At 49.7% G+C, this 15,581-nt stretch overlaps 1 protein-coding gene across 9 annotated transcripts in view; it reads right to left on the minus strand.

Moving 5' to 3' along the window:
* Positions 1–3,572: 3,572 nt before the first annotated feature.
* The window catches only part of SRGAP2 (SLIT-ROBO Rho GTPase activating protein 2), a 242,007-nt gene continuing 229,998 nt past the window's right edge, over positions 3,573–15,581 (minus strand). For 3 of the 9 annotated variants that reach the window (XM_024750912.1, XM_024750911.1, XM_024750915.1), the window contains 5 exons: positions 14,729–14,909; positions 13,099–13,245; positions 9,808–9,846; positions 9,271–9,595; positions 3,573–7,152 (listed from right to left, as the gene is read on the minus strand). In XM_024750912.1, coding sequence (XP_024606680.1) covers positions 6,769–7,152; positions 9,271–9,595; positions 9,808–9,846; positions 13,099–13,245; positions 14,729–14,909 — 1,076 coding nt within the window. In that variant the 3' untranslated portion in view covers positions 3,573–6,768. The other 6 variants (XM_024750914.1, XM_024750913.1, XM_024750916.1 and 3 more) reach the window with 5 other exon arrangements.

Raw genomic sequence — 15,581 nt, forward strand, 5'->3', positions numbered from 1 at the left:
CATCCCTACTCTGCTCTCTCTGCAGCAAGCCCGCTCTCTTTCCCAGAGTCTTCAGCACCCTGGAGTGCAATGACTGTGTGTCCAGCATCTACTAGGAAGCAGGCACTGTGTGCCGAGGACACAAAGGGGAGACTTAGTCACCCCCTCCGCCAGGAGCCGGGGTTCAGGACAGCATGGTGAATGTTGTGAGATATATATACTTCAGCAGGGAGTGATTCTGTGAGCCCAGTAGAGGGGGACTGCAGCGGGAAGGGGCAGCTGATGACCAAGAAGGGCTTGCAAGAAGAAAAGATACTCAACCAGACTTTGAAGGGAGGGGAGTTGGGCAGAGAAGAGGGGGTCAGAGGTATGGCATCCCAGGTCTTGGGAACACAGGCACAGGCTCAGAAGTACAAGGTGGGCAGTGAGCTGCTGTGTGGTGACAGACCAAATTTCGCTGGGCATCCTCTGTGAGGTCACATCCTCTGTGTGGACAAAAGGAATGAATGTCTTGCCTGTGGCTTTGAGCTGCTAGCCCGAGCTGGGCAGCATGTCCGTTGTTTCATCTGAGGAGGTACAGGAGCCTGGCAGGCTCCTGAGGGGAAGAGGACGCCTATAAGAGGCCTCACCGCATTTTCCGGAGTGGCTCTGAGGACTCATAGAAATAGAAGTGACAATTCAGAGGTAGCGCTAGGACCAGAGGCACGGGGAGGGATGGGGGGCGGTATTTGATGGTAGTTCTCAGGGAGAAAGCTCACATCTGCCTTCTCCAGAGGGAGGCCAAGTGGTGTCATAGGAAGGGCAGGGCTTTACAGTCAGAGGTCTGAGTCTTGACTTGAGAAAAAGTCACTCAACCTTTCTCATTGACTTGGTGCAAAACCAAAATGAGATGCAGTGCCTGCTACCCAGTAGGTCCTGAATAAATACTAGGTGCCTTTTCTGCCCCTACGTGGCTTGAGCCTGTTTGTCACAGCTGCCTCACCTGTCCAGTGCCTTAAAGAAGATGGGAGAGAAGGACAAGGGCCAATGGGCGTGTGGAAGAGGTGGGCAGTGTGTACTAAGCGTGCCCAGGCATTTTTGAAGGGCTGAGTGTTGAGGTCTTGGAACCTTGCTCCTTGCCCCCTTCACAGGTCAGCTCTGGCCAGGAGCTTTGGGTGCGGAAGGAGGAACAAACACTGCAGCCAGACCTGGCACCACCCCCAGGCAGCGGGAAGAGATGCAGTGGGGGCAGCACCAGGCCACTGTGTACTGTCTTTCTTGGTATGGGAAAGTGAGTATTTCACTCATTCTCTTAACCCTTCAAACCTCCTACTCACCATTCCCTCCCACGCTCTCAGCTAAAGGATTTGCAATTAATTCCACTGCAACAGAAGAAGCGATCAAGAAGGAACTCCCTCATCTTCTCGCCCCACATCCACTGCCTGCCTTCCCTCCCCTGAGATGGAGGAAATGAGGAAGCGCCTCCTCTCTAGCCTTTGCTGGCCCTTGCATCTATGCTCTGTGATCTCACCCTCATTCTACTGGGTCCTGCCCTTGAGAAAGCATGCCTCAATATTGTCCATTGTAAAAAGAGAAACCTGGGCCCTTGACCCCTTTTGACGCTCCCCATCCAAAGCAAAGCCTTTGGATGAGCTGCCAGGAGTTTGATTCCCCCTTCCCACATGCTGCCCAACTCACTCCAGTCAGCTCATTTCCCCTGTACGGCAAGTGCTATTGACAAGGGTGACCTTTCTTCACTGGCCTCATCTTACCCCACGGGCATTTGCCAGCCGATCCTCCTTGTTGAAACATTTCCTTCTCCGGGTTCTGTGACTCTCCCAGACACCTACCTCTGTCACTCGCTCCATCTGCCCTCTTTGCTGGCTTCTTATCCATTGGATTTCTAATCATTGGGACCTTCTCTTTTTTTCCATTTGTATATTCTTCCTGGGGATCTCATAGTTTGGATACATCTATAATGCAATAGCTCCTAAATTTGTTTTCAGGTATGATCTGTCCCTAAAACTCCATATTCATATATCCAAGAGTTTACTTGATATTTCCACTTGGATGTCTAATAGTCATCTCAACTTTACCAGGCCAAGCAGAATTCTTGACTAACCGTACTACCTCTTCCCCCAGGTATTCACTACTTTATTATATCGTTTCATTTTTAGAGTAACACTATTTTGCTTATTTATCTGTTCTCCCTGAAACCAGAAAGCTCCATTATCTGTTCCTCTGTTCAATACTATATGACAGTGCTTGGCACACGGTCAGGCTTAACTGACTAACGAACGAGTCTTTGGCATACGTAATATGCCAGGGTTTCTAACTCCTGAGTAAAAGGAAGCTTCATATGCCTATGGATATAAACATTTAGGTTAGATCATCATCAAGACCGTTTCCTAAATTCAGACCCACCTGGTCTCCTTTTATAGTTTCTATCTGGATTGAATGGGTCTGTTTCGACTGTCACTGGTTTCCGTCAAGCTCCCATCAGAATATATGAGATGAGTTAAGAGTACCCCGAAAGGATAGTCCGCCTTTGCCTTAGGACTCTCTGAAAAGGATTTTGGGTCCTCTGTTCACAGCTTAAGCACTAGCTCCATCTCACAGCTCGTCACCTACATTCCACAGCACAGGGCGGCAGAACAGCCTCAGCTTTGACTTAGCTAAGACCAAGGGACCAGCAAGAGAAGATCAAGCTGGAGCTCTACCATAAAGTGAGGGAGCTAGAAAAGATGACACATTAGAAGGGCATGAGAAAGTCGAATAAAAAATATACAAATAACAGATGGCAATGGCAAACCTAAGGAGAGGATGTAACGTGTCTGGGGTAGGATTCCTTGTATTACCATTGAACATTGGGCATAAGAGATTTGATCCACCCCAGGGGCCTCTGGTATTAGAATAAGCCCACAAAACGTTAAGTGTGGGCCCTAGGGGCTCCAGGATGCATTTCAAACGATCACCTTTGAATAACTTCACCCTTGAATATATGATCTGCTAGAATCAAAATCTAAGGGAGAGAAAGCATTTTCGGTATGCTCCCACCCCACCCCCGTACTCAACACCCACAGCACAAACACATGGGTAAGCTCTTCTTCCAGAGGCAGTGGGCTGTCAAGGGCAGAATGACCCAGGGCTTTGGTTGTGGAGGAACTAAAACCTTCAGTCACCCTCAGTTGTGGCTGACAAAGCTTCCAAGCAACTGCACAGGCTCCATTCCTGCAAATGGGGAAATCTGACTAGTGACAGAAATGAGAACAGTCCTCACTGAAAACAGGGGAGGTGGATTCTGTGGAGGAAATGGTTCTCATGGCAACAGACTGCCCAATGGTGAGCGGGAAGACTTGCTACATAATCCCTTAGGTTCCACACATGGGCTAAAGGAAAATGCTGGGGTGCGGGGGGGAATCTACATTCTAAATGCACCTCTGCTGTTGTCTTGCTGGGGGAGGGAGAAGATGGTTGGCTCCTGCGGTCACCCCAACTCTCCTTCTGTTGCCAGGCAGGGCTCCGTAACCACAGACGAATCAAAATCCCTCCTGGGCAGCGGGACTCCTGGATTGGAGATTTCAGGGAGTGGAGAAAGGATATAAACTGCAGCATCGAAACCTAAAAACGTATTTTATTTCGAAGTTGTGCTTTGGATTTTCCCCAATCCAACATCTGTTGAGTGACAGTCTTAGGTTCACACAAAGCATCTCCAAGCATACATACAATATTCCAGTTATCAACACTATTTTAAAGAATATACCATTTTACACAAACGTGACATACAAGTCAGACGCCACAAAATTGCAATTCCCTGGAAGATCTAACTTCTCTTCTGAACGTGAAGTACATATACACCAGTCCTTCCAGTGGTCTGTTCATCCTGTTGCTGGCATCATCTCTCATCTCTTTGGGGAGAAACCAGGGCACCCTGAGGAGGTTGGCTGAGACCAGTGTTTCCAGTTTACAGGCTGCTGGCTGCAAACTCCTCTCTTTTCCAAATTGGGATGCTGGTAGCCCCGCCCCACCTCTGCTTCCCAAAGACTGACCATCAGAGTCCACACCGGGAAAAGGATCCATGCCTCCAGGGGCAGACTGGGGTTCTTCGAAGCATCATGCTGGTTTAGGAAGCATATCCGAGGAAGACTGGTCTCCCTAGGCCCTGGGTGGCCAGCTCCGTTTGGCTTTTCGGTGTAAAAATCACAGTGTGCAACCTAGATTCCAGTTGATTGCAATGAGCTCTGCCGAGAAGGACTCTCCTCCTAGGGTTCCTAGTCCTCTGGACAGGACCATCTCACAGGTGTCAGGAGCACCAGAGAGGGGAAGACAACTCGGCTCCCAGAGCGGGGGTAGCAGGTGACCTCTCACACACTGTCCAGTTCATGATGCAAATCAGCAGATGGACACTGACCGAGGGGATGGTGAATGCAAGTCATGTACAGGGCTGAAAGAGAAACAAGGCAGGAGGAACAGAACAGGCCCAAGGTGTTGTCATTAAGGAGCTTTGCCTTTCCTTTCTTAGAGAAGGATGTGCCGGAAAAGGAGGAAAAGGGCAGGTATGGGCACCAATTTTGACCAGTTGGATCAAAAGGAATGTCAAGTGAAGGGTAGGGTTTCATTTCCAGCAAGGAAACAGATCCTTGGGTATGAAAGGCCCCTATTGGCTCAGGACCTGTGTAAGTCCAGTGACAGACAAGGACAGGCCACTAAACAGATCAACAAAAGCCAAGAATGCGGAGGACTGTGGGTTGCCTCTCGCAGGTTGACACACGCACTGAAGGAGTTCTTCATCTCTCCCTCCTGGCTCTTGGGATGGTTTTCCTGGTGTTGCAGGCTACTTTTCTAACTAGCAACTTCCTACAAAGCTTCTCTTTTCCTTCACACAAAAGGAGGAAAATCCTACTGCTTTCCATAGAGCCAACTACCAACTTCAAAATGTTGGTCTGAAGAGCATTTTCTGGGCCAAAGATAAGAAAATTCAGATTTTCCTATCTGAATGGCAACCCGCTATCTCTCCTAAACGGTGGAAAATAAGGCAAAAAGCACAGCTTTAAAACCAGAAAACAGAGAAGAGGAATGAGTTTCAACTTTAACTCAAGTAGTTGTCTGAGACCCATGAGCCTGGGGTTTGACTGTCCCCAGCCCTGGTCCTCCTGGGATAGCATGATGTTAGGGGAGCTGGGACCATGGGCACCAGATTTGGAAAGCAAATTAAAGCAGACAAGGGTATTATTTTTGCTTTTTGGAGGTGAACCAGAAAAATAGCCGAAGGAAGGCCAAAATATTCAGCATCCAATTTTTGATTTTCTTAGATTCGGGCCTTGGAAAGACTTTAAAGCCCGAGGGGCGAAGAGTTCTCTTAGTTGTGCTTGTCTGGATAAATGAAGACCAGTTTTGTTTTTTTTTTGCGGTACGCGGTCCTCTCACTGTTGTGGCCTCTCCCGTTGCGGAGCACAGGCTCCGGACGCGCAGGCTCAGCGGCCATGGCTCACGGGCCCAGCCACTCCGCGGCATGTGGGAACCCCCGGACCGGGGCACGAACCCATGTTCCCTGTATTGGCAGGCAGACTCCCAACCACTGCGCCACCAGGGAAGCCCCTGAAGACCAGTTTTAAGGAGCAATGCCTCTCTTTAATCTAACTAGGGCTCCCTAAGCCCCCACTGGTCCCTGAAGAGAGGCCTTGTGGAATAACCCAACTAGGGGATAAACCTAAAATACATTTTCATTTGGGAACAATTTTAGGATTAGCAAAGCTGAATTTAATTTTTAAGAGGATTATGAATTTTATGTCTTAAGTACCCAAAAAAGTGGGAGGAAGGACCCATTTCTTACCTTTTCCAAACCTGCCAAAAACACAATAAAACTGTCTTAAGCCTCTTTACCCTAAAAGCAACCAACTATAAAACTGTCTTACACAGGAAAATGTCTTAAATGGAAAACGGTACATCAGAGACAAAGATAGGAACCCGAGAAATGTCTGTACATTCAGAAAAACTTTAGAAGTTCTGTAAGAAGATTGGGTTGTAGTTCCAGAGAATGGAGGAGAGCAAAAGCAAACACCAATGATCAATTCACACCAATAGAAAGAAGACAGAGAGAAAGCCCCCAACCCCAAACAGTTTACAGGATTGAGTCCCATCCTGCTAAATTTCACACGGTGGAGAGAGTCAAAGGCTAGGTTCTCTGGCCCAGACAGAGTTGAGATTTGTAACGGAAACAGAGACCCCTGGTGGCTCCTGTGTGAATTGCCACAATAGCTTACAAAGAGACCAGTCTATCTAGGACCAGGAGAGGCTACACATGCCAGAGACTAGAAAAAGTTGTGTGTGTGTGTGTGTGTGTGTGTGTGTGTGTAAAGCAGAGAATGAACTGTATATGATTCTCTATAATCAGTACCCAAAACAAGATGCCACTGAGAGCTGGCCGTCAGCAGCCAACCATCTGGTTAGGCATCCCCTGTGTCTGAGGGGACTGAGACTTCAGCCCACGGCCCTGTGACTTGCCTTGCCAGATTTCACAGTGACCTGATAATGGAAAAACCTATCTCTGGCTAACCTAAGAACAGTATGTACTGTAGCTGGCTGGATTACGACAACTGGGGGAAGCAGAAGGTAGCGGGAAGGGTGGGGGAGGGCTGGGTGATGACGAGGGCTTCATTCTCAAGGTTTTGGGTGATGGGGAGGCTAATTCCTGCAAGAACAACTTAGAACCTAATTTTCAACTGAAGTCCCCAAGCTAGTTAAATAGGAAGATTTTAATAACAGTCAGTCCCTCCAGTCCCCTTGTCTAGAACAATTAAATTACATCCCTCAGACAGTACAAGACTTGTCAGTGGACTGTGGGGAGGCAGAGGAGTTGACACCGGGGCTAGTGGCATTTGTTTTGGGGAAGACAGTGGGCTTGGGCCGTGTGGCTGGCGGCTTGACTGGGGCCGCCATCTTGACAGACTTGACAGGCCGGAAGGCGCAGGCGATGTCCCCAGCAGTGCTGGCGCTACGCTGGAAGGTGGGCTCAGGGTCCTTGAGGAGCTGAGTGTGCAGGGGGCTGGAGGGCTCCGATGTGGGGGCCACCACAGGGGAGGTCTTGAGGGGCTCCAAGGTGTCCAGAACCACGTCCGGGGTGTGCTTGACGCTGCTCTGCCGTTCTAGCTCCCGCAGCTCGTTCAGGGCAGAGTTCATGGTCGCCTCAATATCCTGCGGACAGGAGAAAGGAGAGAGTGAGGCTCACGTAGGGAGAAGCCCCCAGGGTCCTAGTTCAGCAACCTGGGCCAAATCATGGAGAAACCGACTGTAAGGAGATGTCCAGATGATTTTATTTGGCCAAAATCTTTGAACATCTGGATGTTCAGAATGGGAGGGAAGGGGGGCAAAAAGGACTTTCGTTCTCATGAGGGTTTTTTTTTTTTTAACCCTTCAGACAGAGTGGTTGAGATGCTTTTTAAATAGAGCACTCAGGTTTTAGACACATGCACGGATGTATCTATGGATGAGATGACATGTAATCCAGCAGGGACAGGAAAGGTGGATGAACTAAGGGTGGCCAGGAGTTTGGTCATGAGTACATGGGATTCATATTCTACGTTTGTTTGAAACTGTACATAATAAACAACTTTTTAAAAAAGTGGTACAGATGAAGTATGATCTTTGTTATCTTTAAAGGCCAAAGGTTAAGAGGGTTAGTCCTTCCTCCTCAAGGACTGAGGGAAGGTTCAAGAGCCCTGGCCCTGAGGATCCATCAGGACACCCCCCCACCCCTGCCCCCGCTCCACCCCATCCAGAGTGCTCATCTTGATGAAGCCATTTCCTTCCACCCATCACCATAAGAGGGGACCAAGGAGTGAGCAGGAGGGGGAGCCAGAGTCCACGTAGGTGAATCTCCACTGAGTTTCACAGTGCAATACTCCAGATCTTAGGAAACAGCAGGCCTAGCTCAGGGGCTCAAGGCAGAACCAAAGACCCTTTGTATGCAGCCAGCTGCCTCCCAGGGAGACCTCCCAGATCCCTCCCCACCTCTCCACACACTGTGTCTAGCACCCCCAAACCACCGCAGGGCTCCTCCCTTGGGATTAAACTCACATGGAAAGACTGCATGTTTCTAGCAAAGGCCCCTGGTGAAGGCTTCTTTGCCCTACAGGGTAATCCATGCTTTCTGCCGAGAGTGGTTCAATGTCACTCATCCCTCTGATGTTCTCAAACCTTAAAATTGTGCAGAAAGAACTCCATCTCCCTCCTCAGTCCCGCTCTGCAGCTAGAGTCTGTCCCAGTTATGTAGCTATTCCGACGTTCCTAACACCTGGCCAAAGAGGGAGCTGGGAGGATTCCCGTGGTGCAAGGCAGATTGCAGCCAAGAGCTTAAGGAGAGGCACAGAAACAGAAGGCTAGCAAAGCAAGACATCTCAGGCCTGTAGCTTAATACTGTGCTTGCCAGGTACACCATCCCTAAGCAGAGCACTGCGATTAAGCCAACAGAGGCCACACCCAGCCTCTACCCTGGAAGTTGGGGTGAGGAGAATCTCAACTCAGTTGAGACATAAAAGGGCAACGATGAGCCTTTAGTTCCTACCTGGTCTAATGAAAATTATAGAGTTGGGAGAGACGTCTGAGTGAACTGCTTGGAGTGGCCCCGAGAGTCGCATTTTTAGAGGTGGGGTTGGATCTCTAATATTTCATGGAAAACAGAGACTCGTCAGTGTGATGCATACATGGAAGGAAGACCCTGTAGCAAGCGAGGGAGCTCATCTCCACTGCCTCTGGAGGCTTGGGCTGGAAACCTTTCTGGTACCGGAGTGCGCAGTGGCAGAGTAATTTGGGGCCTTCACAACCAGGAGCAGATTGTTGATTGATCATTGATCTATCACTAGGGACCAAAGATTAGCCTCAGGGATGATGGCGATGGCACATTGATATGAAAATGTGGCCAGAACTACCTCTGAGCCTCACCACTCGGGCAGCTTCACTGAAATCTACCAGGGTCTCAAGACTCAAAATTGGGCTGAATGGATTCTATCAGAAACACTCAGTCTGTAACTACTGGCTTTAAAAATTACAACAGGCTTGCAAATAGCCCATATATGAGCAAGAAGCCTGCCTTCTTTTATTTTGTCTTCAAGTTCTTTTTGGGGAGAGAGGGATTGGCAAATTTCTTGGAAAGCCATCTTATCGGGTCTAGATGTCTAACAGTCCCTGAACTCCGTGTATAATGTACAAAGCACCGTTCTCTTTCAAGTGCCGTCATAATGAGCATGGGCTGCACTAAGCAGCAGTGACAAGTGTAGATTTGTGGTAGCTATTTGTCCAAGAGCCCCCAGTTACCTGTGCAATGACCTCAGGGTCCATGGGCCGGTGGTTATTGAAGCTTTTTGACCTGCCTGCTGTCACCGTCTTCCGGATCTGTGGACTGTCCAGCCGATTCTTCAGGGATGAGTGACGGCTGATGGAGTTGAGACTCCCATGCCCACTGATGGAACACTTATCTGGCCCTTCCTTGGGGAGACTCTGGCTCAGGATGGGCTGGGAAGATGGGCGGCAGCTTGCCCCCACCCCCGGGGACGCGGAATCAGTCAGGGAACTGCTCAGCCCATGGCCGTCGCTCCGAAATGTTTTCCGGATGCTCCCAGATTCTGGCCGCTTCCTTTGCCTTCAATGACAAACAGAAAGGGCGGTTTGATCAGGGAGCCCTGGCTCCGAGGAAGCTAGGATGAGTGAGGGAGGGGCAGATGTTGGTACCCAGGGACTTCTGGAAGGAGAGGACACAGAGCATGTCCTCTCCTGTGTCACCTTCCCTTGCTTTCTCCATGTCTTTGTCTCCCTGCCACCCCCGACCTGGGCAAAGGAGAAATAGATACTTACTTGGTGGTCGTGGGCTTTGAGTTCTCAATGTGTAAGGTGCTGTCAGGAAAAATGTCTGATTAAGCAAAAGTTTCTAATGGGAGACAGATTCATGAAAAGGTACCCTCCGTTACCTGTTCTGCATAGAAAGCAGGCCCCAGACCCCAGGTAGGAGAAAAAGTCTCACCATCACCAAGGAGGTAGGGAATTGCTGGTAAGAGGAGAGTTGACTTTTCCAAATTTTAGCATGTTTCTTGGTCCACTGACAAGAGTGATTATTTGGGGCTTTGGCAAGAGGCTGTGGTTGCTTATTCTGCAGACATGGAACAGAATATTTTTCAAGAGGCTGCAATGCTGCAGAGTTCGGGTCACGTTTGTGCATTTTCTAGGGTGGAAATACATCTACGTGACCCTAAGTCACCCAGCACTGGGCTGAACCCTGGCTCTGAGTCGATCTGTTTCAGACCACTAAAGCTCTCAGATGAAACGGTCTGGCAAAATCTTATTCATATGGGTGTTGCCCACTGCTCAATAATCTCATTATCTCTTGGAATCAGATACTATAGGACCTAATCTAAGAGGCAATGACACTTCTGGTTTGGGATGGCAGCTGGGCAGCTCTGAACTTGAATCTACTAAGGGCCACTGAGGCTGAGGTGGGAGTTGAGGATGGAAGAAGGGAAGGGGTAGGACCTGAAGATAAGGAGCTGGTCCTTGGGGCAGGGCCACTGCGGAGGTCTTCCTCATCATACATGCCCGGGGCCCCGTTCGGGATTTGGCACACAGCAGCCACTCCGTGAGGCTGCCTGCTCGGCAGCTTTAGCCTTGGGGGTCAGCCACTCTCCAGTGGATAAAGGATGTTCGCAGAGTCTTATAAGGTCCAGTTGAAATGACTTTTCCTCTTCTGAAAATTCTTCCCTGACCTCCCTCCCCCATGGGCAGGCAGACTTGATCACTCCCCCTTCTGTTCCTTCAGTGCATCTATGGAACCGCTTTTTAGTGACTTGTCTCTGTGGTATTCACCTTGCCCGACTGTGAGCTCCGAGGCCAGGGATCATCTTATTCGTCCCTGAATAAGCGGCAGGCGTACCTGGCACAACAGGAGGCGCTCAGTAAGTGTGTGGAATTGAACTGAGAGGCCGCACCCTAACAACTCCTTGCTGATTTCCTTTTTCCTTCTTGTGAGGAGGGCTGACTTACAAGGCCCAAACTGCTAATGAGGCAGATTTATGGAGTGGCTGGTGTGGGCCAGGCCCCAGGGATATAGAGGGAGGAAGACAGAGTTCCTGGTTTCAAGGAGCTCAGCCCGGTGGGAGATCCAAGCGCAGCTTGTGTCCTGAGATTGCCCCGGGAACACAGAATAAGGGCATCTAACTCAGCCCTGAGGAATTCAGAGGTGTCAGAAAGGCTTCCCTAAAAAGAAATCTTCGGACTGAGTCTCAAAGGGAGAGGAGTCGACCAGGTGAGAAGACAGCAGATGTGAAGGTCCAGGGGTGAAAGAGAACCCAGGGTACTCAGGAGAGAGAAGGAGCTCGGGAGGAGAGCTGTGTGGGGCAGGAGGTGTGGCTCGAAGGCCGATCAGTCCTAAGGGCGAGACATCCCGGGGGGCGGCTGCTCACCCACGGACCAGCTGGCATCTGGGCAGACCACGTCCTCCAAGACCCCATCCTGATACCACCAACCAAGGAGTTCACGGGAACCGCCTTGACTTTCTACCAGATGTTCATCTTTTGAGTATTCAAGGTATTACTCGCTACAGTTCCTTTGTACAAATGGCAACAAATATATGATGGCTTAAAAATCTGTACCCGACTAATTAGCTAACTCTCTCTCCACCAACCTCGCCTTGGTTTCTGGGTTAATTACAGGCTTACAACCTTATGATTATAGGCTTATAATTAATGCAGACTTGTAAATAATGAAGAAAATGTCATTGGCCCACAGTTAACTTTTTACTAGCTGGCCCCCCAACAGGGCACACTATGCTGGAGGGAAATCAATTAAATCCTCGATCTTTCTTACCGGTCTGACTGAAGTTGTAACTACACTGACCAAGTGCGCTGAATCAGCTACTTTACTAAGTAGAGGGTGAAAGAGATGGAAAAGAACCATGTGCCCCAAACACTCCCCCTGCTACCGTCTGGTTGGAAAAAAGCCAAGAGATCTGGGCGACCTGGTGCAGTTTATAAACAACAAGCATCTTTTATTCTCCTTCCAGTTTCAGTGTCCAGAGGCTACGGTTAACAGGTTTTCAATGTGCAAATCATTTCATTCCTCCAAAGCCAGAGGGGAATAAAAACTGTACATCATCTCCAATCCATATTCATCGGGAGCGCCCTGGGGCTTGTCATCCTGCTGGCACTGGGCCAAGGTTCAGGGTCTGGCGGAAGGAGGTCTGTAGGCTTTGGGGCTTGGTGTCTGGCCCCTTGAGATGAGATTAGTTCTCCAATAACCTGAATGTCTCTAGGGGAGGCAGCAGCACACAGGCGTGGAATCCCTCTAGACGGCCAGATCGGGTGTGGGTGGAGTTAAAACCCCAGGATGTTGCTAACAGCCACTGTGAAAGCTGGGGGGCACAGTTACGAGCCTGCTGGACAGAAGTGGGAATCTGCAAAGGGACTAACAGGGAAGGATAATACACAGGGCCAAAGCAATAGGGGAAAAAAATGGCAAATTATTTCTACTGGTGTGAAAGGGCAAGAGAAAAGGGAGCTGGGGGGTTAGACAGTGAAGAAAGAGCTCAGGACAAAGCTTTCCTTGTGGGGGTTGGTGGGGGTAGTGGTCGCCTTTCCTCCAGGGGAGCGAATGCAGGATGAGGGAGAAACAGACATGTGATCTCTAAATAAACCATCTAGGGTGACATGAACCTGGTAGAAGATGCACGAGACTTTGGATCTTTGGACAGACAAGGGCCAAGGAAGACATCAAAGATTATTATTTGAGTCAGAATTGGAAAAGAGAAGGCACCTCTGAGAAACAGTACAAAACCAAGTTACGTGAAGTGACTACAGCTTTGGCCAAATTTTCAGCAGTCAGATGGCCAGGAAGGTCTGAGCGGACAGACGCTGCAGGGACAGAGGGGCACACCCGTCCTTAGCGTGACGGCCGCTAGCCGGAGACCTGGGCCTGCTGACGAGGACTGTGGATGCTTCCTTGGCCCTGTCCACCTTGGAGCAGCCACGAGCACATGCAAGCTGTCGGGCCGGGAAGTGGGGGGATGCAGCACAGGGATGGAGAGGGCGGTTAGGCCAGAGGGTGAGGCGGGGTGTCGCAAGTCATTCAGGGGAGCAGAAAATGAAAAGCAGAGCTTACTTGTTGATGTTTGCAAGATAAATATCGGCTACATGACCCCCACTGGGACAGCTGGCCCCCGCTCTGGCTGTCACCTTTTCTTCAGGTGGCTCAGAAATGACCTCAATCTCAGACTTGGGGCTGGACCTCTCCACGACACCGTCCTCGCTGGGGGAGAAGGGGCAGGCAGGCAGGGAGGAGGGGAAAACAACAACAACACAAAAAGCAGTGTTAAATCGGCAAGATGGCCCCCCCGACACACACGCGACCCCACAATGGTTCTGAGGCAGCAGCGACGCCTGGCTGGGCTCTGGGAGCGGAGGCAAGGAAAGCTACGGGCCTTTGGAGGGTCATTTAAATAAAGATAAATAATCCTGCTGAGTTCTGCGGGGTCCTCAGATCCTCCGAAAGCTGGGCTAGGGGACTCCTGGATTCGAGGTGTCTGCCTTCTACCCCTCGCTGCTTTCCCGGGGCAGCTGTGCCGGGGCCACCTCCTGCAGGAGGTCCAGGTGGCCGTTTATGTGCTCAGGTCCCGAGCACAGCTGGGCAAGGGCAGTCAGCTCTGCCGTGGCTCTGGAGATGCCGGCGTTGAGGCAGGACACTGCCACACTCTGTCGTAGCGCATCTAGCCCTGCTTAGAGCGTCCAAGCCGGTCCCAGGTCTCTCCATGGCTCTCCCGGCCCCTCTGGCTACTGATGACAAAGAAAGCCCCTTCTCCCCCACAATTCATCTTCTCTCGGTCCTGGAGTGAAGTCATAATGCTAAATTTGGGAGGGTCCACGCACAGATGGCCACCAGGTATGCGATGTTATCAACAGAGGGAGGATTTCCCCGCAGAACGAGCTGGGGAGAGGCTGGGAGGGTGCAGACTCATTCAGGATATCAACCTTTAAAAAATAATATTAAGGGAAGGACTAAAAACACTGACAGCATCGTATCCAAGGGGAGGGAGTCGGGGTCAGAGGCAGGGCAATGGGGCAGGGAGGCAGATTTGAGGGGCCACGGGGAAAAGCCTTCCTGATGCAAAGACATTGCTTCAAAGAGCAGGAACCAACCTACAGCCCATGTGATGAAGTCTCTCTGGAACCAGTCCATGTTCCCTTTGTTCCCCGACATCCTTTCCCCTCCTCTCCCCTGTCTTTCTCCAAGTCAACCTCATCTCGGTTAAATGAACTGGGTTATTTCCACAAGGTTGCTTAAGCTAGATTTCTACTAGAAAACGAACTCAACATTTTCATTTGCAAGTGGAAAAGTGCCATCAGGTTGTTTAAAAAAAAAGACAGAGAAATCAAAATGTTTTCCCAACCTGATCTTTCCAGAAAGGAAATATAAGTGGTCAAATAATAATCCCTCATTATCACTCATCAGGTATAAATGTGGATGAGTGCTGGCTGGCAAGTTTCTAAAATGACTGGGGGTGGGGTAAGGTGGTGGAGATGTGATTGGCGGGGGAGTAGAGAGTGGAGAGATGAAAAAACAATTCTCCACTCAGTCTCTGAGTCTGGGGGCCCTTCAAAGCAACTGCGACACTTCAGGACTGTGTCGGCGCCCCCTAGGGGTTGGGCTCCCTCATCCTCCTGGGCTCCAGAAATAAAGTCTCACTCCCACACTGCAGCCAGGGACCCCTAAAGGTGCAGGGGGCCTAACGTACGTGTCTTGGACCACGATGTACTGATGGGGGATGAGTCCGTCGATGCCATTGTGCCGGCCTTCCCACCAGTCGTCGGAAGCCCGCTGGTAGAGCAGCAGGGATGCCCCCTTCTTGAAGGACAGCTCTCGGGCTGTCCGGCCCACGTAGTCAAACTTGGCAATGGCCTCGATGGGCTCACACTCTGAGAGGGGTGGAAAAGAAGGAAACACATGCTGTTGGGACTCACAGACTCAGGAAACTGGGTGGAAGAGCCCAGTTAGCTGAACTTACAGTGGTGGGAAGATAACCTAGTGTGAAAATAAGTCACGGATGATCTATAAAGCAGGTATTCCCACGCAGACTGTGCAAACCCCTGAAAGCACTTGTATGCCCTTCCTTGCCTTTGCTTATGCTGTTCCCTCCACTTGGAATCCCTCTCTCTGTCACCTGCCTGATGAAACACATTGAATCACAACTCAAACTTCACCTGCTTCCTCTAGTAACTTCCTTGGTGTTCTCACAGCTCTTTATGCCATACTGTACTTGTAAGCATTACTTCCTTTCTGACTATAAAATAACTCCATTAATTTAGAACACTTAACATATTGTACTTTGAATAATTTATTTACATTATATACTCTCCCTACTAGAACATGAGCTTTTAGTTGCTATAAAGAGAAAATAACTTGCCCAATCAACTTTCCAAGGAGCAAAATATGGAAATATATGTTGTGGTCAATACATGGAAAAATGCACATGTAAGTGATTTGAAAAATTAAAAGGGGTGTGCAAAGGCAATGTATTTTTACTTTTGTGTGCACTTCTGTTTCCTCATCTATAAAATGAGGATAATAATAGTGCCTTTTTCAGGAAG

This window comes from Neophocaena asiaeorientalis, unplaced genomic scaffold (genome assembly GCF_003031525.2).
Source record: "Neophocaena asiaeorientalis asiaeorientalis breed wild unplaced genomic scaffold, Neophocaena_asiaeorientalis_V1.1 scaffold67, whole genome shotgun sequence".
Taxonomy (NCBI): Eukaryota; Metazoa; Chordata; class Mammalia; order Artiodactyla; family Phocoenidae; genus Neophocaena; species Neophocaena asiaeorientalis.